Source organism: Castanea sativa, chromosome 1, assembly GCF_040712315.1.
Source record: "Castanea sativa cultivar Marrone di Chiusa Pesio chromosome 1, ASM4071231v1".
NCBI classification, from domain to species: domain Eukaryota; kingdom Viridiplantae; phylum Streptophyta; class Magnoliopsida; order Fagales; family Fagaceae; genus Castanea; species Castanea sativa.
In genome coordinates, this window is record NC_134013.1 from 78,493,036 (window position 1) to 78,514,182 (window position 21,147).

Genomic DNA, 21,147 nt, shown 5'->3' on the forward strand with positions numbered 1-21,147 from the left:
TGAAAAATTGAAATAAAAGTGAATGGACTAAATTAAATTTCACCCTAAAATATATGTATGTATGTTACATATGCCTTTCATACTTATGAGTGGATCTTATGATGCTGGAATCTAATGACTTAAGTCTACCATAGGATAAAGTCAAAGGATGAAATTCATGCCAACAAAAAGGCATAAGATGGAAGCAACAACAAACTGTCAAACTCTATAGTTCTTTTTGCTAAATCACTGGGGATGACAAACATGACTTGTCAGCTTTTTTTCTTTTTCTTTTTCTTTCTTTGAAGTTCAGTATTCTGCATTAAAAGATAGAAACAAACAACTACTTAAGAAACTATCAAATTTATAAAAACATTAAAAAAATTAAAATTTAAAAAAAGAAAAGAAAAAAAATGCCTAAACTATTGAGCCACAAATTAAAGATGCTTCTGAAAATGAACGGTAAGGTAAATGATAGAAGATCATTGATTAATTACGAATTACAATGGAATTGCGATTGGTTTACCCTATTCAAATTACAATTTTCACTTATTAGTTATTACTCCTCCAATTTTCAAGATTATTTAATTACATTTTTTCCACTATCAATTATCAAATCAAATATCACACAAGCGCCGGTTAAAACTAATTAATTTTAAAATAATAATACTACAGATACAAGCATTTTTACACCAAATTTCACAATTTGTTGACTTGTGCGATTATAAGTGATCAACGAAAAGTGGTGAGTCGTATAAGTTAATAGTGGGCAAAAAAATACTGATCAATCACAATTACACTTGTTAGCAAGTTGTGAAATTAAGTATACGACTGGTATGTCCAAAATTATTCATTTTAAAAATCAAACAAAAACCCTAGACTCAAGTCCACGTCGTTGGCTCCCCACCCTAAAACGTAGCCCAAGCTGTCCCCCATCTCAACTTTCCAGTTAAGCTAGCAACAACATAAAAGACTGGACCTCTTGAAATTGTCAAGTGGGGTGGGGCAGCCATTGGGCTAGAAAATTGGAGGGAAAAATAAGTGTACTCGAATTTGCTCACACCAGTTTATTTTAGTGTAATTTCACTATCATTCGGCTCATATATCAATTTGACAATGGGCCATAGTGTTTGGATCTTACGTATGGGCTTCTAGTTGTAGCTGGAATTCCTAATATTTCCAGTCCTTGATGGATGAACCACCTCACATCACAAAGTCACTAGTCACTACTACTCTCTACTCACCACGCCAAGTGGCATGATGTATTATCGTGTTAGAAAATGCTATTGACAATTGTGGTTTTTTCTTGACTTTAAATTTATTGTTGTGCATCCTAGTCTTCTAGAGAACTTAACTTCACCTTCAACTAATTTTCAACTTTGTGAGTTACAATTAATTTAATCTGCAAAGTGTTTTGTTGTTGAATAAAATATTTAAAATTCAAGTTTCATCTTCTTAAAAAATTTAATTAATGTCTTGACCTGATAATAAAGAGTCATTATCATAGAATAGATACCATAATTTAATTCTTATTTTATCCTAAAAGAAAAAAAACTAAATGTCAACTTTCACTCAAATGAATAATGAATTACTAAATGAATAATGTATTGAAATTTGAAAGTTTAGTCTAAATTATTTAATAATATTCAATTTAGCAAAAGATTTGGAATTTTCAAACTACTGCAATTTTTTTTCTAAATAATTAATTTCATGACTAAAACATATTAGTCGGATTTAGTTGAACTTGTTCTTTGTGCAGAGCAAACCAACTCCTCTATTGACTTTTTTTTTTAGAAGAAACTCCTCTATTGAGATAAATCTACGTTTCCTTAACAATAGTTGACTTCTTTCTCTCTCTTTTTATTTATTTATTTATTTATTTTAACAATCGCTAATTGACAACCAACATTCAAAATTCTTTGCCATGATTTGTTACAAAATTTTGACCATCAATTATGATAATGAAGTAATTCTAATTAATTCAATTAATAAAATTTGTTATTGTTGAATGAAGAAATTGAGATTGAAACTCATCTACAAAAAAAAAAAAAAAATCCTATATTTGTAATGATTCTATGTTAAAAAAAGGGCAATTATGATGGAGCAATTATATATTCAAATCATATCGCATGATAGAAAAATATGATAATGAAACTAATATATTGGAATATGAGACAAGGTTTGAACCTGCATCGTACTGTTTGAAAAAGAAAACAAAAAAATGAATGCAAGGATTTGAAATTTGAACCAACAACCAAGCTGGTTTGGGCTGAAAAATTCTTCTTATGAAAAAAGACAATAATAGCCACTGATTGCTAAGTAACCTAACACAATTCACATCATCATCACGGGTCAAGACTCAAGATGGCCTTTCCTTACTTACTTTGCCAACCCAAGCTAAACCCTAGTTGGGTCAGATTGAATCTGAGCCTCACAAGTAGCATCTAAGAACTAAAAGTCCTACAAAGATCAAAAGGGATTCTTGGACACATGATTGGGCTTTTTTTTATATATATATATATAAAAATTAATATTAAAAACAAAATAAACAAAACAAAACACAACACATTCACTCCCCCAAAAAGCAACCACTCTTTCATGTGGACCCCTTTATTGATAAATAGTAGTAGGAGTTGTAGTAGTAGTAGTCCACTATATTCGGTGGGCTACACGCCCCCACACGTATAAACCCCAAAAACAAACAACAAAAAGACCAAGTTAAAAACACTCCCCTATTAAGAAGCCAAGCCGAACCACTGGTTAAGAGAGGCTGGGCTTTGTGGTCCGAGCCTATATAGTTAAAGAAAGAAAGAGAGAGAGACTCTCAGACTCAAAGGCTATGACTAAGACTGTGAGTGAGTGAGAGTGTGTGAGAGAGCATAATAATAATAAGTGGTCTGGACCTCTCTCCCAAAAAGTCCAATACCCAAAAGGAAAAAATAATCGAGTCCTATTTTTAATCTTTCTCCCAAATTCTTATCCCCCGAAAACCAAACCAAACTCAGTCCCAACCACTACCTTTCATTTCGGTCCAATTAGCTTCTCGGGTTCGTTCCAAGCCCAATCTCTCTCTCACTCCTCTCGCTCTCTTTCTCACTCTGTGCAAAAACCCTAGATCTCTCGCGGCCCTTGAAGCTCGGAGCTCCGAGCTCTCACGCTCTCTCGTCTCCGATCCTTGATTTCCTCCTCTCTCTCTCTCTCTCTCTCTCTCTCTTCCGGTAAAAACCCTAACCCTAACCCTAATTTTTCTGCGATTATGTCTGATACGCTTTTTGCTTTCGTTCTTCTTTGTTAATTGTGTTCAATTTCGTCTTTTCGTTGATTGATTAGCTGGGGTTGTTCATTTATTGTGTGATTTTTGAAAGTTGCAGATATTTGAAATGGGTTTTCGTTGGGTGTTGAGGATGATGATCGGGTTGTTATTGATTCATGATTGTGATTACTGGGTTTTTTTAATTTGTTCCGGGCTGAATTTTTTTTATTTTTTATTTTAAATCTTGAATTTGAAGAAGCCCAAATCAAACCCTAGATCTGGTTTTGGTTTTTGCTTTTGTGTTGATACTGTTTTTAGTTTTAGCCCACTATAGCAAATTACCCATTTAACCCTGACCCATGTTGGTCCCAATTTTACATTATTAGATCTAAAAAGATGGACATGATCGAGTGGACCGTCCGTGTGAGGACTCTCCGAGTCTCTAGGGAGGTCAAGTTGACTTTGCTCATGTTTTTGAGTGGGCCCTTGTGGCCCAAGCCCGGCCCATTATTATTAAGCCATGATAGTATTATATAGTGCTGGGCGTTTGTTTGAGCTTTTGAAGTTAGTGACACGGACACAATCTGTGTTGGACTTGGGGCGCTTTAAACTGAGAAAGCATATGTAACACAGGTTTGGTTTGCCAAACGGTTTTAGTAAAGCATACTGGGTATGTGAAACGAGTTTGTTATTGATTGTTAAGGTATATATGAGCCGTGTAACTTTCAATATATTGCACAAATCTAAGTCGTCCATGCATATGGGATAATGGGTCCAACAAAAACCCACTTGGGGTCCAGTCCATATCTACATAATTTTCTTAAGTGTAGCCATGTTCTTGTATGCTTGCGTTTGTTAAAAATTTGGTTGTTCAAAAAATTGACACAGTTACAGTGTTGAACATCACTATAAGACTATTAGTTGTCTAATGTAGAAACTTTTCAGGAACTGATAAACTGGTACAAAGTTATCTCTATTAGTTTATGCATGTTAAATTATGCAAAAATTGCTAAGATGGACCGTCTTCATCAGATGGCTTGTGACAATTAAAAAGCGTTTAGGAAATATTGAAGAAACTAATCTTGGAACAAATTTCTTTGGTGACACTCACGATATTTTCCTTTGTAAGCTGAAAGAAGAAAAGAAACTTAAACAGTTCTCAGTTGTTGTATCTCATCGAGGTTGTTTTAATTAAATTTTCCGAATGCCTGCTGGTTCATTTGTACTTCCCCCTATGTTCTCATTAACTTATGCGTTTTTTTGGACAAACATATTTGTTTTAAGAGAATGAAAAAGGGGTACAATTCAAGTACAAGAAAGATACAAAAGTACCCCCTCAAAAGCTTCAAAACTTAAAAGGTCACAAGCGTTGCAAAAGAACAAACTGACATCTGCCTAGCCTTCCATTGAAATAGCAATCTTAGAATAAAAGGTTATGCTTATTTAGCCTGAGTTCAACACCATCAAATGTTCTACTATTCCTTTCCACCTGAACACACTATATGAGACAAAGTGTGGTTGTGCATTCCAAAATTTGCTATAACATTGCTGTTTAAACCACCCTGCCCAACTAGCAAGAAAGTCACTTCTTCCCTTCTTCATGGTGTTTTTTCATTTTTGTATTTGGGGTACAGCTCCTGTACGTTATACTAGTTGCTGATATCTGAATGGTACAAATGATTGATGGAGCAATGCTTCACAACTCCCATGCCTAGGATGCTGGGATGAGTGATGACCACTATCCAATTTTGTATTCTTTAGGCTTCTTTGTGTCCTTTGTACATGAAGTAGCCTTTCTTTAGTAAAGTTATTTTTACCTATCAAAGAATAAAAGAATAAAAAATTGTTGTTTTGTGCTGACTGGTAGAATGTATGTATACCTCATAGTCATCTCATTAGCTTATGTTTTGATGTTTCTTTATATAATGCTTCATTTTCTGCATCGATTTCTAAATTTTTTGATATCTGTACTAAATGTTTCATGTTCTCATTTATTGACATGAATTAGTATTTGTACCTTTTAATTAACATAAGCAATGGGACACGTGTGATTGTTTGTTTGTCAAATCCGAAGTTGGCTCTGTCTTGTGATATCTTTAGTTTACATCTCTTTGAATGAGTTATCTTCAAAGGTAAATTTTGTCTGTTCACCATCTAGTGTAGCCCCTATGTATAAACTATTAAGGTGTTCTGTGTTCCCTTGGATTGAAGGCAAGTTGTGCTTGATCCCACCTTGCATGCAAGCACTTTCTTGGCTGTGCACATGGGAATTATCTCTTTGTGGTACTTGTTTTCAACTGTTCTTCAGATGATTTTGTCATTAACTTAAAGTTGTATTGTTTTATTATGTTCTCCTTAACTACTAATTACTCTAAGTTTTGAGCTATATAGTAACATACTCATTAGAATGGTTTCTCAAATGTTTATAGCTCTTGTTCTGTGTTAGTGTCTTCCTTGCTTTCATTAATACAATAGCATTATCTATCTATCCATTAATTCTTTGGTTTCATGCTTAACATATATACTTTCTATAGCCACATTGGTTGTGTAATTTTGGTTTGTGCTGCTAATAGCAGGAATTCACTTTCGCAATGGCAACCCCGGACGAAGAGAAGATTGCAACGCCAGATGAGCATAAGATGGAAACTTCAGATGAGCACACAAAATCAACCCCAGATGAGCACACAAAAGCAACCCCAGATGAGCAGACAGTGACAACCCCAGATGAGCATACCTTGACAACCCCAAATGAGCAAACACTGACAACCCAAAATGATCACACAATCTCAAATGAGCACACAATGGAAATATCAAATGAACACACAGTGACAATCTCAAATGAGCACACAATGGCAAACCCAGATGAGCACACAATGATAATCTCAAATGATCACACAATGGCAGCCCCAGATGAGCACGCAATGGTAATCTCAAACGATCACACAATGGTGAACCCAGATGAGCACGCGTTGGTCATCTCAAATGATCACACAATGACGACCCCAGATGAGCGCGCTTTGGTAATCTCAAATGAGCACACAATGGAAACCGATTATGAGCATACAATGGCAACCCCAGATGAAAACAAGATGATAACAACCACCCCAGAAGTGAACAATGAGCTTCCAAATTCAGAAACACAGCCTAACAAGCGGAGGAAAAAGAAGTCCATAGTATGGGAGCACTTCACCATAGAAAATGTTAGTGCTGGATGTAGGCGGGCATGCTGTAAGCAATGCAAACAAAGTTTTGCATATAGTACAGGTTCTAAAGTTGCTGGTACCAGCCACCTGAAACGCCACATTGCCAAGGGGACCTGCCCAGCGCTTCTACGTAACCAGGGGCAGAATCAACAAAGCCCATATACCCCACGATCGAGGGTGGGGGGAAGTGGCAGTGCTACTGATCCACCAAAACGACGTTACAGAAGCCCTAGCTCGCCCTACATCACTTTTGATCAGGATCGTTGCCGCAATGAGATTGCTAGGATGATCATCATGCACGACTACCCACTTCACATGGTTGAACATCCTGGATTTCTAGCTTTTGTTCAGAATCTTCAGCCCCGATTCAACATGGTGAGTTTCAATACTGTCCAAGGGGATTGTGTTGCGACTTACTTAATGGAAAAGCAAAGCCTTGTGAAGTTTATTGAGGGCATGCCTGGACGTGTTTGCCTTACACTGGATACGTGGACTTCAAGCCAAACAGTAGGTTATGTGTTCATAACTGGACACTTCATTGATAGTGATTGGAAGTCACATAGGCGGATTCTCAATGTCATAATGGAACCATATCCTGATTCAGACACTGCCCTTAGTCATGCAGTTGCTGCTTGCCTTTCTGATTGGAGTTTGGAGAGCAAGTTATTTTCTCTCACTTTTAGTCAGTCACTGAGTGAAGCTGCTCTTGAGACTCTTAGGCCTCTTCTCGCAATTAAGAACCCACTTATCCTCAATGGTCAATTATTGGTTGGTAATTGCGTTGCCCGTACCTTCAGCAGCGTGGCAAAAGATGTGTTAGGATCCGGGGAAGAAATAATCAAGAAAATCCGGGACAGTGTAAAGTATGTGAAGACATCAGAATCCCATGAGGAAAAGTTTTTTGAGCTCAAAAGACAGCTTCAAGTCCCCAGTGAAAGGAGCCTATGTCTTGATGATCAATCTCAATGGAATACGACATATCAAATGCTGGTGGCCGCTTCTGAGTTAAAAGAAGTGTTTTCTTGTTTGGATACTTCTGACCCTGATTACAAGGAAGCCCCATCTATGGAAGATTGGAAGCAGGTTGAAACCCTCTGTACATACTTGAAACTTCTCTTTGAAGCAGCAAGCATCCTTACATACACAACTAGTCCAACAGCAATTACATTCTTTCACGAAGTGTGGAAGATTCAGACAGAACTGGTTCGTGCAGTTATGAGCGAGGATCCCTTTGTCAGCAACGTTGCTAGAATAATGCTAGAAAAAACTGAAAAATACTGGAAGGATTGCAGCCTGGTTTTGGCAATTGCCGTAGTCATGGATCCCCGTTTCAAGATGAAGCTTGTTGAGTTCAGTTTCACTAAAATCTATGGTGAAGATGCCCCCACATATATCAAGATTGTTGATGATGGAATTCATGAGCTCTTTCATGAATACGTGACACTTCCTTTGCCTCTGACCCCAACTTATGCAGACGAAGGAAATGCTGGAAGCAACATTAAGCAAGAAGAATCCCAGGGTGGAACTCTCCTGTCTGACAATGGACTCACAGATTTTGATGTATACATCATGGAGACTACTAGCCAACAGATGAAATCGGAGTTGGATCAGTATTTGGAAGAGTCTTTGTTGCCTCGTGTGCAGGATTTTGATGTATTAGGTTGGTGGAAGCTAAACAAGATGAAGTACCCAACTCTTTCAAAGATGGCTCGTGACATTTTGTCTATTCCAGTATCTACCACTGGTCCTGACTCTGTATTTGATATGACAAGCAAGGAGATGGATCGATATCGAAGTTCTCTACGACCTGAGACGGTGGAAGCCCTTATATGTGCTAAGGATTGGATGCAGTATGGATCTTCAGAAGCTTCAAATGCTCTTGTGAGAATGGAATATTAGATTCTAGGTTTTTCACTTCTGTCACATTGTGTCTTGTATGATGGTAGGTTGTTGCCATATTGTCTAGTTTCAAATTCGCCATTAGGTCTAGCAATTTGTACCATTCTAAGAATAGTTTGGGTGCTTGGACATATAATTAATTTAGCTTCTAGTTTTAGCTTCAGTTCTATTCAGTATCAGAGTTTGCTGGGTGATAGCTCCTAGTCCAAGAAACGCTGATGTACAATTGCTGATATGCTGAATGTGCATTCCCAATAGCTTCCATTTTGATTAAGCACTGCATAATTTTGGATTTCATTTAGGATTCAGTTTCGAATTTGATTGTCTTTCTGTACATTCATCTCTGGCTGCTGTTTGGGAGTGCATTGTCGGTAACCAGTGGTAGCTAGCCTAAGCTTCCTCTGGTTAGAACTTAGGCCTAGACAAGCAAGCGTTATTCACAATGAGCTATTTACTTCTTTTTTCTTTTTCTTTTTGGGAAATAAATGACATTGAGCTGTTTTTTCCTTCTGAATGATAGCTGTAGTGCTAAACTTCGAATTTAATAACCTAAGTGAAGCTAGTTGAAGAATCACTTATTACATTTGTATACTCGGGTTTGGCTTATCTCCAGTACTTTTTTAACTAAAATCTCATTTTGTTTTAATGAGAAATTGTCACATTATCCACTAACTAAATAAAATGTGGAGATTAAAAACTACTACCATTTACTATTGTATATTTAAAATAAAAGAATATGTCAAGTTAAAAAAATACTGGAGGTAAAATAATTTACTTGTCATGTAAATGATTGATATTCTTGGACCAACAATGATAAGGTATATAAATATATAATTACTCCTTGGTAACTCACATGATCAGGCTACTAACTTGAGGCCATTTCATGAGAGCATTGAATTTTGGTTACAAATCCTAACTTGGTGTCACATGGTCAATTTTTCTCTCAAATTTTCTGCTTGTGATGACTCTAAGTCCCTGACTTAGTCTCAGCCAACACCACACACATACACTGTAGGAACCTCTAGAACAGATTATTAGGAACACACACTTATACAACACACATTATGTTTACAAAGTACTCACCTCCAACATTTATTACTTAATCTCAAGTACAAAGGAAACCCTTACAAGCTTGGAGAAATACACAGAATTCTCTCTAAGGCAATTATCTAATCTGTTGTTGACACCCCCAACAGCATTAGGATCATATACACAAAAATAACTGCTATGGAAGTTACTGCCTAGTAACTATCTGAATCTTGGACAATCTGTCACTTGTGGTCTAACTTAGAACACCTTGAACTGCTGTTGTCTTGGTTCCTTATCCATGTTTTTAGCCCCTACACAGCAGGTTTAAATATTAGGAAAACCAGAAATTGTCTTGATAACTGCTTGGTAACTACGTTTGCACATCAGCACATACACAACCCATGTCTCAACAGATCATAAGGCTTTTTCCCACCACTCATCAGCCCACACAACATCTAAATAAATGTTTTGGGATGCTTGGTCCATGCCTAAGCCATCCCCCATCAATCAACATAGCCCACACAACATGCCCACATGTAGCAACACACACACAAGGTAATTGCCATCAACCTGCTAGCATCTGTCCATGCACTAGGTTAGCACCCACTAGCCCATGCCTTGCACACAACATCTGATTACACATCATCATGGTAACCTAGTCCAACCTTTCACGCAAGCCACCAAGCCCGCACACAAGCCACTAGCCATCAAGCCACCAATGTCATGCACATCACTCAAGGGTTGACATCACCTGATGCCACCCATCTTAAAACCAACTTTGCCCACCATGGCCCTATTCTACCATGGCCTTGGGGCATCATATGGAGCAATGAGTCTCCACATACTGCCCCCTCACACTACTCATCAATCCAACTCGAATAGGGAAGCTGGACATGTCCCCTTTAAAGAGCCATTAGGAGCATTACTAATCTAGCATGAGAAACCATCAATGTGTTAAGAAAACATAAAGCCATGTGATTAGCCTAATGTTGTCCAAGCACCATCATTCCTCATGCCATCATTAGCAACAAGTAAAGCTCCTAACACCTGGGGAGGTTATATTGTTAACCATGAACTTAGGGATTCTCTAGAGCTATTGGCATTTCATCTAGATAGGGATTGAGAAGCTGTATATGGGCATTACTGTTAACCTTATTGCTAATATAGCTTTGATCTAGATTTCTAAATCCTAATAGACTTTTTTTTAGGGTTAGATTTCTATGATCTTGTTTCCACCCCTAATATAGCTAATGGCTAATTATGTTGGCATAAGCTGACAAAATTGCTAAAACCATTGCTGATGAAAGACTTGTTAGAAAAACTACTTTCAGCTACTTTTGATAGATGTGAAATGAATAGAAAAAGTTTGGTCTATGTGAAATGAACTTTCCTAATGCTCTACACTATGCAAATAATGTCAAGTTGCTTTTTTACTTTCGACTACTTTTAGATGACAAATGAATAGTAAAAGCTGATTCTTGCTACTATGCAAATAGTAATGATTCCTACTGCTCCCCACAAGGGTTGATTCACCCTGCCCCACTATGCAAATAGTGCTTATTTTGCCTCTATATATAAAGCCAAAATGGTGAGAAGATCCAAATATAAAAATTGTAGTTTGGATGGAAAGTGTTCTGTCTGATATATTTCCTTTTGTTTTGGCTGATTTACCAGCAAGTTAATAAAATTGCCAAACTGATTTGATTCCAAAAATATAATTATAAAAAAAATAAAAAATATGATATATACATTTATTTTGTTATATTAATCATTTTAAGTGATGCATTGATTATTTAAGTATAATGAAAATTTGATGTCATTTTTCTAAAATTTATATAAGTAACAACTGATTTAAAATATGGTATTTTTTATTAAATTTTGTTGTTTTAACAACAACTGAAAGAAAGTCCAGCAAAAGAAGAAGAAAAAAATAGCACAATCAAGAATGTAAAAAAATAATTGAAAGATATTTACATTTTTATTTTATCAAACCAATATTTTTTGCATTTTTTAATAGGCATGAAACATGTGTATATACATCAATCACTATATCATGAAATTTTAAGTTTGTAAGCACATATAGAATGATTAAATCAATATAACATGCTTATTTATGTGGAAACACTAAAGTTTCTAATCAGTTGAGCTACAAGACTATTGACAAAAATTGTTGAAATATTAGAGGAAACTAATAATAAGTGACACTGCATAACGTTCAAAAACTTTACTATTTCCCACAAGTTTTAAACAATATGCCAACCTTCAATTTGCCTAGAATTATGAAATCTAAGACATACTCTAGGCTAAAAGTTAAAAGGAATAGACTCAACACCATATTCATGAAAAATGAAAGATTATTGTCATTTTTATTTTTAATTTTTTTGATAAGTAAAATAATATATTAATATAAAGGAAGGGGAGGCTCAGGCCCGAAAAAAGGCAGAGACAACAATGGGAGAACCGATCCATCAACTTCTTTACAATAGTACCAATAGGATCATGGCCAACAATAGACATGAATGTTGCATTTGGTCTAATGGCAGCATCAAAATTGAATTTGATCCAACCTGTTAGTAGGGGCACCATTGAGAGGCAGGGGTGGGGATATGGACAGCCATGCTTCAGAGTGGGATTTGAAGGATCTATTGGTATTAGTAGCAAGCCGATTAGGAGGGTTTGAAAGGTCTTCGAAAATCAGTTTGTTTCTGCTCCACCAGATTCGGTCACACGTTATTGCAGCAAATAAGGAGAAAGATGGGCTAATTGATGGGTAGAGAACAAGGAGACTTCTAGAATTTAGGATGGACTTAACCCATTCAAATGCTAACTTTGGTGGGATGGAAGATAGATTGATGGGATACTTGTGTGCCTCCATACAATAATGGTAAAAGGCACTCAAACAAAACATGGACTACCAATTCTTGAGGATGGTGACACCAGGGACAAAATGAATCCAACCCAGCAATTCTTCAAGCTAGGAATTCTCTAGTGTGGAGAACATCCCACGCAATTTTCCAAATGTAGTATTTAAGTCTTTCATTGAACCCATAATTTCTTCCATTCAACAACGGTAAAGGGACCAGAATTTGAGAATCTAGTATTTTGGTCAACAAGGTAAGCCGACTTGACAAAAAATTTCCCACCTGGACATTTTGCCCAAATAATGGAATCTGCAATTAGAGTGAAGGGAATGTTGATTTGTTGAATGGAAGGGGCTATTTCATGGTCAAAGAGGTTGTGGAGAAGAGCTCGGTTCCACTGTCTAGTTTCAGGAACAATTAGTTCAAATACTAATTTTTGGTCTGGCAGCAAGGTTATATGAGTTAGGGTGAAGGATGGAATTGAGGGAATCCAATCTATGGAGAGAGCCACCACTAAGGGAATCCATTGTCATTTTTAATTAAGATAGCCTAAATCAAATAACATGAGTTGGAAGTTTTAGATCAAATGCTACCTCTTTAAACTCAAATCCAATCTCATTAAATGGATGCACGTTAGAGCCCTCAATTAGCATGACTTTTATCATCGTTCTTCTTTGGACAACTATTTAGCAAATTCAAGATTTTGACTTTTATATACTTATATGGATGAATAAAGAACTTTATTTCAAAGACACTAAAACGAATAAACAACTTAAGCTTGCAAGGTCAGAACCAAGCAACCCAAATAATAGTTCTACCTAACAAAACAACAAACTTAACAGCTACATACTGAATCTACCACCAATAAACCCATACAAACAAAACAAAATTTGCAGATGGATATGATATAGATAGAGCCATTGAACAACACACCTGGATACTTATATGAAGTGTTCACTGCGATCGTGCTTCCTCTTGTTTACTATTTCTCCAAAGTTTGCGAAGTCCAATGTCTGAGCCACAATGCTCACAATGTAGCTTCACCAGAAACATGTTTGTCTTGTTACATCCTCCTAGTGGTATCAAGCTAGTCGCTCCTCCAACTTAGACGCAAGATATAGTTTATATTGTACAACACACTACCGAAAAAAAATGTTTATTATTATTGAAACCTAACTTTGTGTAATGCGCTCCCATTTAGTTTTTAAAATTTTTGTGCTAAATGAGTTAATTTAACACAAATTACAAAGAGCCCAGTATAAATTAATCATAAAAATCTCAATCATAGATCTAGTTTTATATCTAAAATTAGAAGAAAAGTGAGTTAGAAGAATTTTGCTTTCCGATGCCATTTGTTTGTGTTCCTAAATATAATTCAAATTTATTAACTTCTTACATAATACGATGAATATTTCATCATTTATTAGGTAGAAACTTATATATAAGTATATATATATGATATGTGTGTACTATGTCAGTGCATATGCACAAGATTCTAAACTGTACAAAGTATTGTTTGAAATGCATAACTATTCTCCGAACTTTTCAAGAATTTAGAATGGAGCATAATTATAGGGAAGCTTTAAAGCTCGTAGACAAGTAGAAGATGTTGTAATCCACTAAACATCACCTGTGGGTGGTTTTTTTTTTTTTTTTTTTTTTTTGTGGGCGTAAATGCACTTTTAGTTCCTACATTTTGGCTCTATTTCTATTTTGGTTCCTAAATTTTCATTTCACCACTTTTAGTCCCCAAACTAATTAACGCGTGTTATTTTAGTCCTTTCCGTCAATCAACAGACGGAAATAGTTGAGGTGGCAAACGGAAGGATTAAAATATTATTAAAAATTTACTATAGCATGCCACATCAGATTACTGTAGCTTGCCACATCAGATTATAATTTAAAATATTTATTTTTCAAGTTTAACAAAAGAAAAAATATGAGTTAAAATTTTTTTAAAAATAAGAACACATTAGAAACGTAAGAACAAGAACAGAAGGTGCAGAAGGGAATCTGGTCAAGCATGTTCCATTTGGGTTGGATGTTGACAGCGGATTTCAATGGCTCTCGGCGCATCATGTTGTTGTGCGCCCAAACCCTAAACTCTTCATAACCCGATTCCGACATGTACCGGAAGTCTCTTTCCAGGTTCAAGGCTCGTGGTTACAGTTCGTGGTGATGACTTCGCCGCCGGCTTTCACCGCTTGCCATTGAAGTCTCTCGAGAAAATAGAGTATTTTAATCTCATCGCCACCGCGATCGAGTACATCGTCGACTTGAACCACGATCATTGACCCGCCGGTCTAGTCGCTGGAGTCGTTTATCAACTTAGTGAGCCGTAACACTTGCTTCGACTTCTCCAAATGGCCGTGGAGATTGCCGATCGCGACGAGTTGACCCAGCGGAGAAGGATACTGAGTTTTGAACTTTCCAAGGGTATCTCGTCATTTTGGTGACTTACAGGTAACTAGGGTATTAGAGTCAGGGGTGTTTTGGTAATTTGGTAAGAAGAGGCCGCCACTGACAGAGAAATCGACGAAAATGTCGACGAAAGAGGAAAGAAGATTTGGGACTTGTTGACACGTTGAGCTTGTTGTGGGTTTTTCCATTGTGAGATTTTTTTGTAGTTTAGGTGTTTGTGTTTTTGTCTGTGAGAGATTTGGGTGCGAGAGAGACTATGGAGACGAAAGAGTAGGGAGATTGAATGGACTTTGATGGTGTTTTTATGCTGAATTTTCTAGGTTTGTGAATTTGGTTTCTGGGTTTATGAATTTAATTTGCTGGAGGTTTTGTTGTTGGTTGAAAGATGAGAAAATCTGGGTTTGAGTTGAGATATTGTATATCTGGGTTTTGTGGCTTGAGAAAATCTGAGAAGATCTGCTGCTAGGTTTGTATTTGTGTTCTTGCTGGAGATCGATTTGTGTGTGTTTGGTTGACAAGAAAGGGCAAGAAAATCTGGGCATGTATTCTTATGTTTAAAATCTGGGTTTGTGTTTTTTAATGTTTTTTGTTGAAGATGAACATAGTTAATATATTTTTGGATTTTAATTTTTTTTTTAATTTTAAATCTGTTAAAAACTTAAGAATTATAGATTTTTTAAATTATTTTATATGATGTGGCATGCTACAGTAAATTTTTAATAATATTTTAATCCTTCCGTTTGCCACCTCAGCTATTTCTGTCTGTTGACTGACGGAAATGACTAAAATAACACGCGTTAATTGGTTTGGGGACTAAAAGTGGTGAAATGAAAATGTAGGGACCAAAATAGAAATAGGGCCAAAATGTAGAGACTTGACAACTAAAATAACACGCATTTACGCCTTTTTTTTGTTGCACTTGACAACTTTGATGTAATGCAATCACCCTATTAATCAATTACTTCTATGATAATAAAAAATTAAAATGATAAAATTTAGATATATTACCTTATATTAATATTAGAAAAAACACAAAAACACCAATTTCCCTCTCCCTCTCCCTCTCCCTCTCCCTTGTAAGTGTGTGTTTGTTTCTATAAAAAAATACAATTCCTTATGTATTTCTTAAATAAAATAAAATAATCTAGGTAGTGTTCCTAAACTACCCATTTTAAAAATCAGTCACCTGTCTAATGTTTTTGAAACCGAATTATCATTCAAAGCAAGAAAGAACCATACAAAATCTCAAAGAAAATCAGCTCCTATGTCTGGATTGGTTCCGACCCATGTTTTCACTTCTCTATCTTTTTGCATGTTGGGCCAGTTCAGTTCATGGGCTAGTTTTGTTGCTTGCCACTGCTTGCTTACGTGTCACCTGTCTTCTCAATTCATCAATAGAGTTCGGCAAACAACGTTAACATCATCCGATCCTTGAAAAACAAAAACAAACCCCAAACAAACTCCATCTTCTTTCTTCTCCGATTTCTCTCTCAGAAGCTCTGTCGCTTTCTCTCTCTGCAAGGAAAGAAATCCCATCCAACCATAAGTGCCCATCACTTCCACGGTAATCTCCTCCTCTCTCCTACTTTTTTCTCATGAATTTGCAAACCCTTTAACTAGTTTTGAAACTTTCTCGACTATCATTACTGGTAATCTTTATCATATGAATGCTTGAGAAAATTTTCAATTTTGAATATTCAGTTTCAATACCATGTTTTACTTTCTTTTTCTTTTTTTAGTTTGATTTTTACCTTCTGATTTCAAATTTCTGCAGTTTTTTTTTTTTTTTCGTAAGCAAATGGATCTCTCTCCGTTCAAGCTGGACATTGATGAGCTTATAGGCGAGTTTGCTGAGGTACCATTTTCTAATTAATACCATTCTTCTTAATTTAAATTATTAATTCGTTTTTATATTTTAATCCTTGTGGATTTTTTTAACAGGGTGAATCAACAGCTTTGGCTGATATGAAGAGAGTTTGGCTTTCTAGAAAGTTCTCCTACATATATGAGGCTAGTCCTTCTTCCAACTTGGCCTTCTTTATGCAATCTTTGTATGCCCATTCAATTGGTATGCTCTTTTACATTATTCAATTTAGTTATTAATTGTGTTTAATCCATCTAATTGCATCTCTTATTGCATTACGAAAACAATGGAATGAGAATTCATTGAATGTTATATGAAACCTTTTTGATTCAGAGGTTGTCATGTCCACACTGCATAAATTTTGTGTCACATTAAGTTTCGCTGAATATTAGCTCAAATGGCACTTCCTCAATCTACCAAAGTCATGGATAGAAAACTCATTGGATGTGTGTGGAACTTTCTTGTCTCTGTTATCTTTGTTGTTTTGCCATGGTATGGTAACTCTTGAGTATTCCTGTGCAGGTTACATTGTAGGTAATGCTTCTTTATCACGTAGATTGGGTGGGCTCTATTGCCTTTACTGCCTCTATGAGACTCAGCCTTTCAAACCTTCTTTCAGAATATATCTATCCCTTGGTATGATTGTACACTAAAGTTGGTACTAAAGCGCGTTCAATGCTTTTACCGCACTGCACTCATTGTATGAATTTAAACCTTTCAAACTACCTACCTTATGCCTGCAGTTTAAGTTTGTAGTGTTTGTCTATATTATTGTGACATAAGTAAACTAATATTATAAACCATCTTTTCTTAGGCTTTTCTTTGATTTTTCCCATGCTCAAATTCTGATGATCTTTTCTATTATCATGTCCATATATCCTATTGATGTAGATTTGCATTCAATAAAAGGTGTAATTGTGGTTTCTCTTGTAGTGCATTGATGGATTCTTCTGTTTTGTTGTTTTTTTGTTGAACTTCCTAAAGCTTAATGTTCTGCATGTTGCCTAATCTAGCAATTCCAGGCCATGGTATTTATCTTCAAAGTGATGCTAAGTATGATAATTGATGGCTTCATGAAGTGCCTTATAGGAGTAGGTTCAGAAGTCAAATCCATTTGTAGTTGGGGCAGAGCGTATGTTACTGTTGTGGATGGCAAACTCCTACTTGCAGTCATGAATGATTGAAATAACATGTATTGCTATTAACCATTAATTTTCCTGACTGGAGGTCAATTTTACCTTCTTCTTCTTCTTCCCTTTAAAAAAAAAAATCTTTCATACATGTCAGCTGCCACTTTATTATTCTTAAAACTGTGAAACCATTGTTGATGTGAGAAAAAGAACAACGCAAACATCTTCTCTGTTTTACTTTCCTAAAATTGTTATGGAAAGAGTTGGTTGTGATTGTTAGTTGGTAAGGCACCGATAAATATTATTCTCTGGTACTATTCCTTTCAGCTCTGCCAGCTTGGTGGCTGGTTTATCTTTGACTCATGCATGGACTCTAATGAAAGTTATTATATGCTTTGTTTAACCAAAACCTAGGATGTCCTCTCTCTCTCTCTCTCTCTCTCTCTCTCAGCTTACTTCATTCCCATTTGACAGGAGAGCTGAAGAAACTTACAAACCTTGTTGTTGATGCAAAAGAAAAAGGTATAAATGTGGTATCTGCTTTGGTCAAAAGGATGCTTGAGAAAAAAATGTTCCTCTTTGGGTCTGTGGAGATGAATGAAGGCTCTGTTACAGAGACAGTAAATCAACTCACAGAATTACAGAATGCCCGCATTCAAGTTGCATATGATAAGTATGTTGCAACATATTATCTTTATTTTATGTTTTTTTTTATTAAACATATTACATGTGATTTCACATCATCTGAACATATTATTGCTTCCTGCTTTCCTTTTGACTAACAGGTTATTTGCTAATACTCGGATAGAGCACTTTCTCCGCATGGACTTGGTAAATATCATGGTGCTTTATGAGATGCATTTATATATCTTTACACTCCTTGAGCAGACGCATGATCAGGGATATCAACTTTTTGGATTTCATTATAATGACATAATTGGTGAAAAATACATTATTTTTCTTTCAGATTATAGTGTCTCACTCTAAGGAGCTGAGAGTAGTTCAGAATTCTGCAACTTTTGAACTTATTCAACAAGAAATCTACCACTTTTGAATGGTTGCATCCGTATAAATATATCAACTACGTGATAAATCAAAGAATTTTGAAATTCTTCCGAAATTGCTATATGTAAACTATAGTAGGATGTCACCAATTGGTTTAGCGCATACTGAGCATTGATGAGTGATGACTGTTGCCAATACTCCTTGTACTGATGTCATCTTCTTCCCTATTAGAAGGATGGAAGTTAAGTTCATGGGTTCAATATTTTGCAGTGCATGAGTCGAGTGTTTACCTATCAATGGAAAGCACCGATGACTGCTGTAGATCATCTAACCTAAACCAATCCAATTGTAAATGTAATTAGGGAAAGGCAAAGTGAGTTTTAACCCAACTTAGGTGGCTCCAGACCAAACACAAGCTGCAAATGTTGTAATAACCTTCAGAAGAATATGTAAAATTTGAATGAATTTTTCTTTGGGAGTGCTTATTCGACTTCATTGATTGATGTTGGTGGCGGATCCAAAGTTGAATGAGGACTGACCAGTTATCTGGTTGTTTGCTAACTTCAAATTGCATTGTTGAAAATTGTTCTGTACTTTGAAAGTAGTACTTTTAACTTAAAAATGAATTTTCTTCTGGGGTGAATGTCCTCTTATGAACACACCTCTGTCAGTTAAAACTACAATTCACCCAGAGGTTTTTGAAAAAGGTGTGTGTAGATTGACAGTCAGTTGGTTTTGCCTGTTATACTTTTTAGCAACTTATCAGTTTGTTGATTAGGTGATCCTTCATTGTCATACTGGTTACTGTGTTCCTGTGGATTTCGTTTTATACTTCTCTGCAAATTAACTTTGTTTTGCTTATACTGCATCTAACATCGTTCGCCCCCCCCCCCCCCCCCCCCCAAATACCAGGGTACGGAAGTTGACTTGAATGTGCTACAGAAAATGTCAAACGAATATGCAGAGTCAAAGAAATTGGCCATTGAAGGTACTTTATTTTTCCTTACCTAATTCAGTGGCAACAGAATTAGTAGAGAAATATGGGAGCAACTTATATGTTTCCAAGTGGTATCATGATATTTAGTGGTGCTATCTTTAGCATTCTAGAAAGCTAGGATGGTGCATCAACCCTGAAGATATTCAGATGAACTTTTGTAAGCTATTATTTTTCACTCTAATTTCCTTCACACAGTGCAACCTAAAAAATGTTATCAACTAGTCTTAGGCATTCAGTGAGGACATCTGGTATGACTTGTCTAGATACTTTTAGGTTTGAATGGCCAATATGATTTTCAATGATGTTACATAGATGTTTTGTTTTTAATTTATGTCTCTTAAAATCCATATCCTTGACAAATGTCATGTTCATTGTCAATACCAAATACTTATTAAAAAGAATTGTGAAAATTGAATAATCTCCAAATTATTTATGAAATTCCTAATACCCACATTTTCTCTACTCTTTTAGAATGACAACATTCACATTTATATTTTGTTTTTTTAAACTAGTTTCACTGTTAATTCTTCTCTCAAGATTACATGCAATATTATTTGTAACCCCCCCCCCCCCTCTCAAAAAAAGAAAAAAACAAAAAACTGATATTACCATGCACTGTTTGTAGTGCCACTTAATGCAAATTTTTTCTACTGTCTCCGTTGTTACAGACAGTTTTGTCCTTCTGTCCCTTAAGAAGTTTAATTATGGTAATTCAATTTTTTATTTATGCCTCTCATCTTGATTTCTTGTTAAAGAGGCCAGCAAGGTGGTGGATACCCAAGACATAAAGCACATATCAGAAGATAAGAAATTAATTGGAGATACAGTAGAGAAGATATCTGATGACTGGAATGTCCAAAAAGATATCTTTTATCGACAAACAGGATTCAGCCAGCAACCTCATGGAGAACAACAGCCGCTGTTGCAGCTACAACAAGAAGAGCAACAACAGCAAGATGATGACGACTTTGATCAAGAACTGGAACAACTATTATTACAAATGTAATGGCAACGGCACCTGTGGCAGCTTCATGAAGGCATAGGTTCCTCCACAGTTGAGCAAAGTTCAGGGGCAGGGAGAGTTTCTGGATATTTTTTATTCCATTCTTATTGCACTTCCACGCAAAAGCATCACTTCCTAATTTTGTTTCAGAAAGGAAGAATGCTAATGGATCCTTGAGTTAGGTTCTTATTTGATTATGCCCCATCAGTACGTACAGTGGATTTGTAAATACAGCAAACGATTGTGTAGGAGTGAAATCATGAATGATGGCCTGTTTAGAATATGCGTTCAATTAATTCATTCAAAAGGTTTCCTATTACAAAATTTCCTGTTAATCTTGCAATTGACATGAGTTTTTGTTAATTACTTGGAGGAGAATGGAAGGCCATGTTGCTGGTTGTTAAATTGTAGAGGGCTAACAGAAGAAATTCCTAGCTCCAATGATCAAAATGATTTAATTGAGTTTGAGCCCACCAGTTAACAAACAGTATGTTGGAAGTCAT

General features: G+C 36.0%; 2 protein-coding genes across 4 annotated transcripts; both read left to right on the plus strand.

Moving 5' to 3' along the window:
• Window positions 1-2,988: 2,988 nt before the first annotated feature.
• LOC142613854 (zinc finger BED domain-containing protein DAYSLEEPER) lies at window positions 2,989-8,608 on the plus strand. Of its 2 annotated transcripts, none has more exons than XM_075786378.1 (2): window positions 2,989-3,197; window positions 5,809-8,608. In XM_075786378.1, the coding sequence occupies exon 2, from the start codon at window positions 5,824-5,826 to the stop codon at window positions 8,332-8,334; it is 2,511 nt and encodes an 836-aa protein (XP_075642493.1). In that variant the 5' UTR covers window positions 2,989-3,197; window positions 5,809-5,823; the 3' UTR covers window positions 8,335-8,608. The 2 variants fall into 2 exon arrangements, with proteins under 2 accessions (XP_075642493.1, XP_075642486.1); XM_075786371.1 differs by having other exon boundaries at window positions 3,025-3,197; window positions 5,806-8,608.
• Window positions 8,609-16,056: 7,448 nt separating this feature from the next.
• LOC142613886 (uncharacterized) lies at window positions 16,057-20,968 on the plus strand. Of its 2 annotated transcripts, none has more exons than XM_075786416.1 (8): window positions 16,057-16,209; window positions 16,421-16,500; window positions 16,587-16,713; window positions 17,032-17,145; window positions 18,114-18,312; window positions 18,425-18,470; window positions 19,557-19,632; window positions 20,397-20,968. In XM_075786416.1, exons 2-8 carry the CDS (start codon window positions 16,444-16,446, stop codon window positions 20,645-20,647), a joined length of 870 nt encoding a protein of 289 aa, XP_075642531.1. In that variant the 5' UTR covers window positions 16,057-16,209; window positions 16,421-16,443; the 3' UTR covers window positions 20,648-20,968. The 2 variants fall into 2 exon arrangements, with proteins under 2 accessions (XP_075642531.1, XP_075642523.1); XM_075786408.1 differs by having other exon boundaries at window positions 16,094-16,209; window positions 16,441-16,500.
• Window positions 20,969-21,147: the final 179 nt, after the last annotated feature.

What these genes read in the sequence shown, in the direction of transcription:
- LOC142613854 (XM_075786378.1), top strand. Translation starts at nt 5,824, where the DNA reads ATGGCAACCCCGGACGAAGAGAAGATTGCAACGCCAGATGAGCATAAG.
- LOC142613886 (XM_075786416.1), top strand. Translation starts at nt 16,444, where the DNA reads ATGGATCTCTCTCCGTTCAAGCTGGACATTGATGAGCTTATAGGCGAG. An exon ending in CAGAATATATCTATCCCTTG is followed by an intron (nt 17,146 to 18,113) that starts GTATGATTGTAC and finishes CCCATTTGACAG; the next exon opens with GAGAGCTGAAGAAACTTACA. An exon ending in ACTTTCTCCGCATGGACTTG is followed by an intron (nt 18,471 to 19,556) that starts GTAAATATCATG and finishes CCCAAATACCAG; the next exon opens with GGTACGGAAGTTGACTTGAA.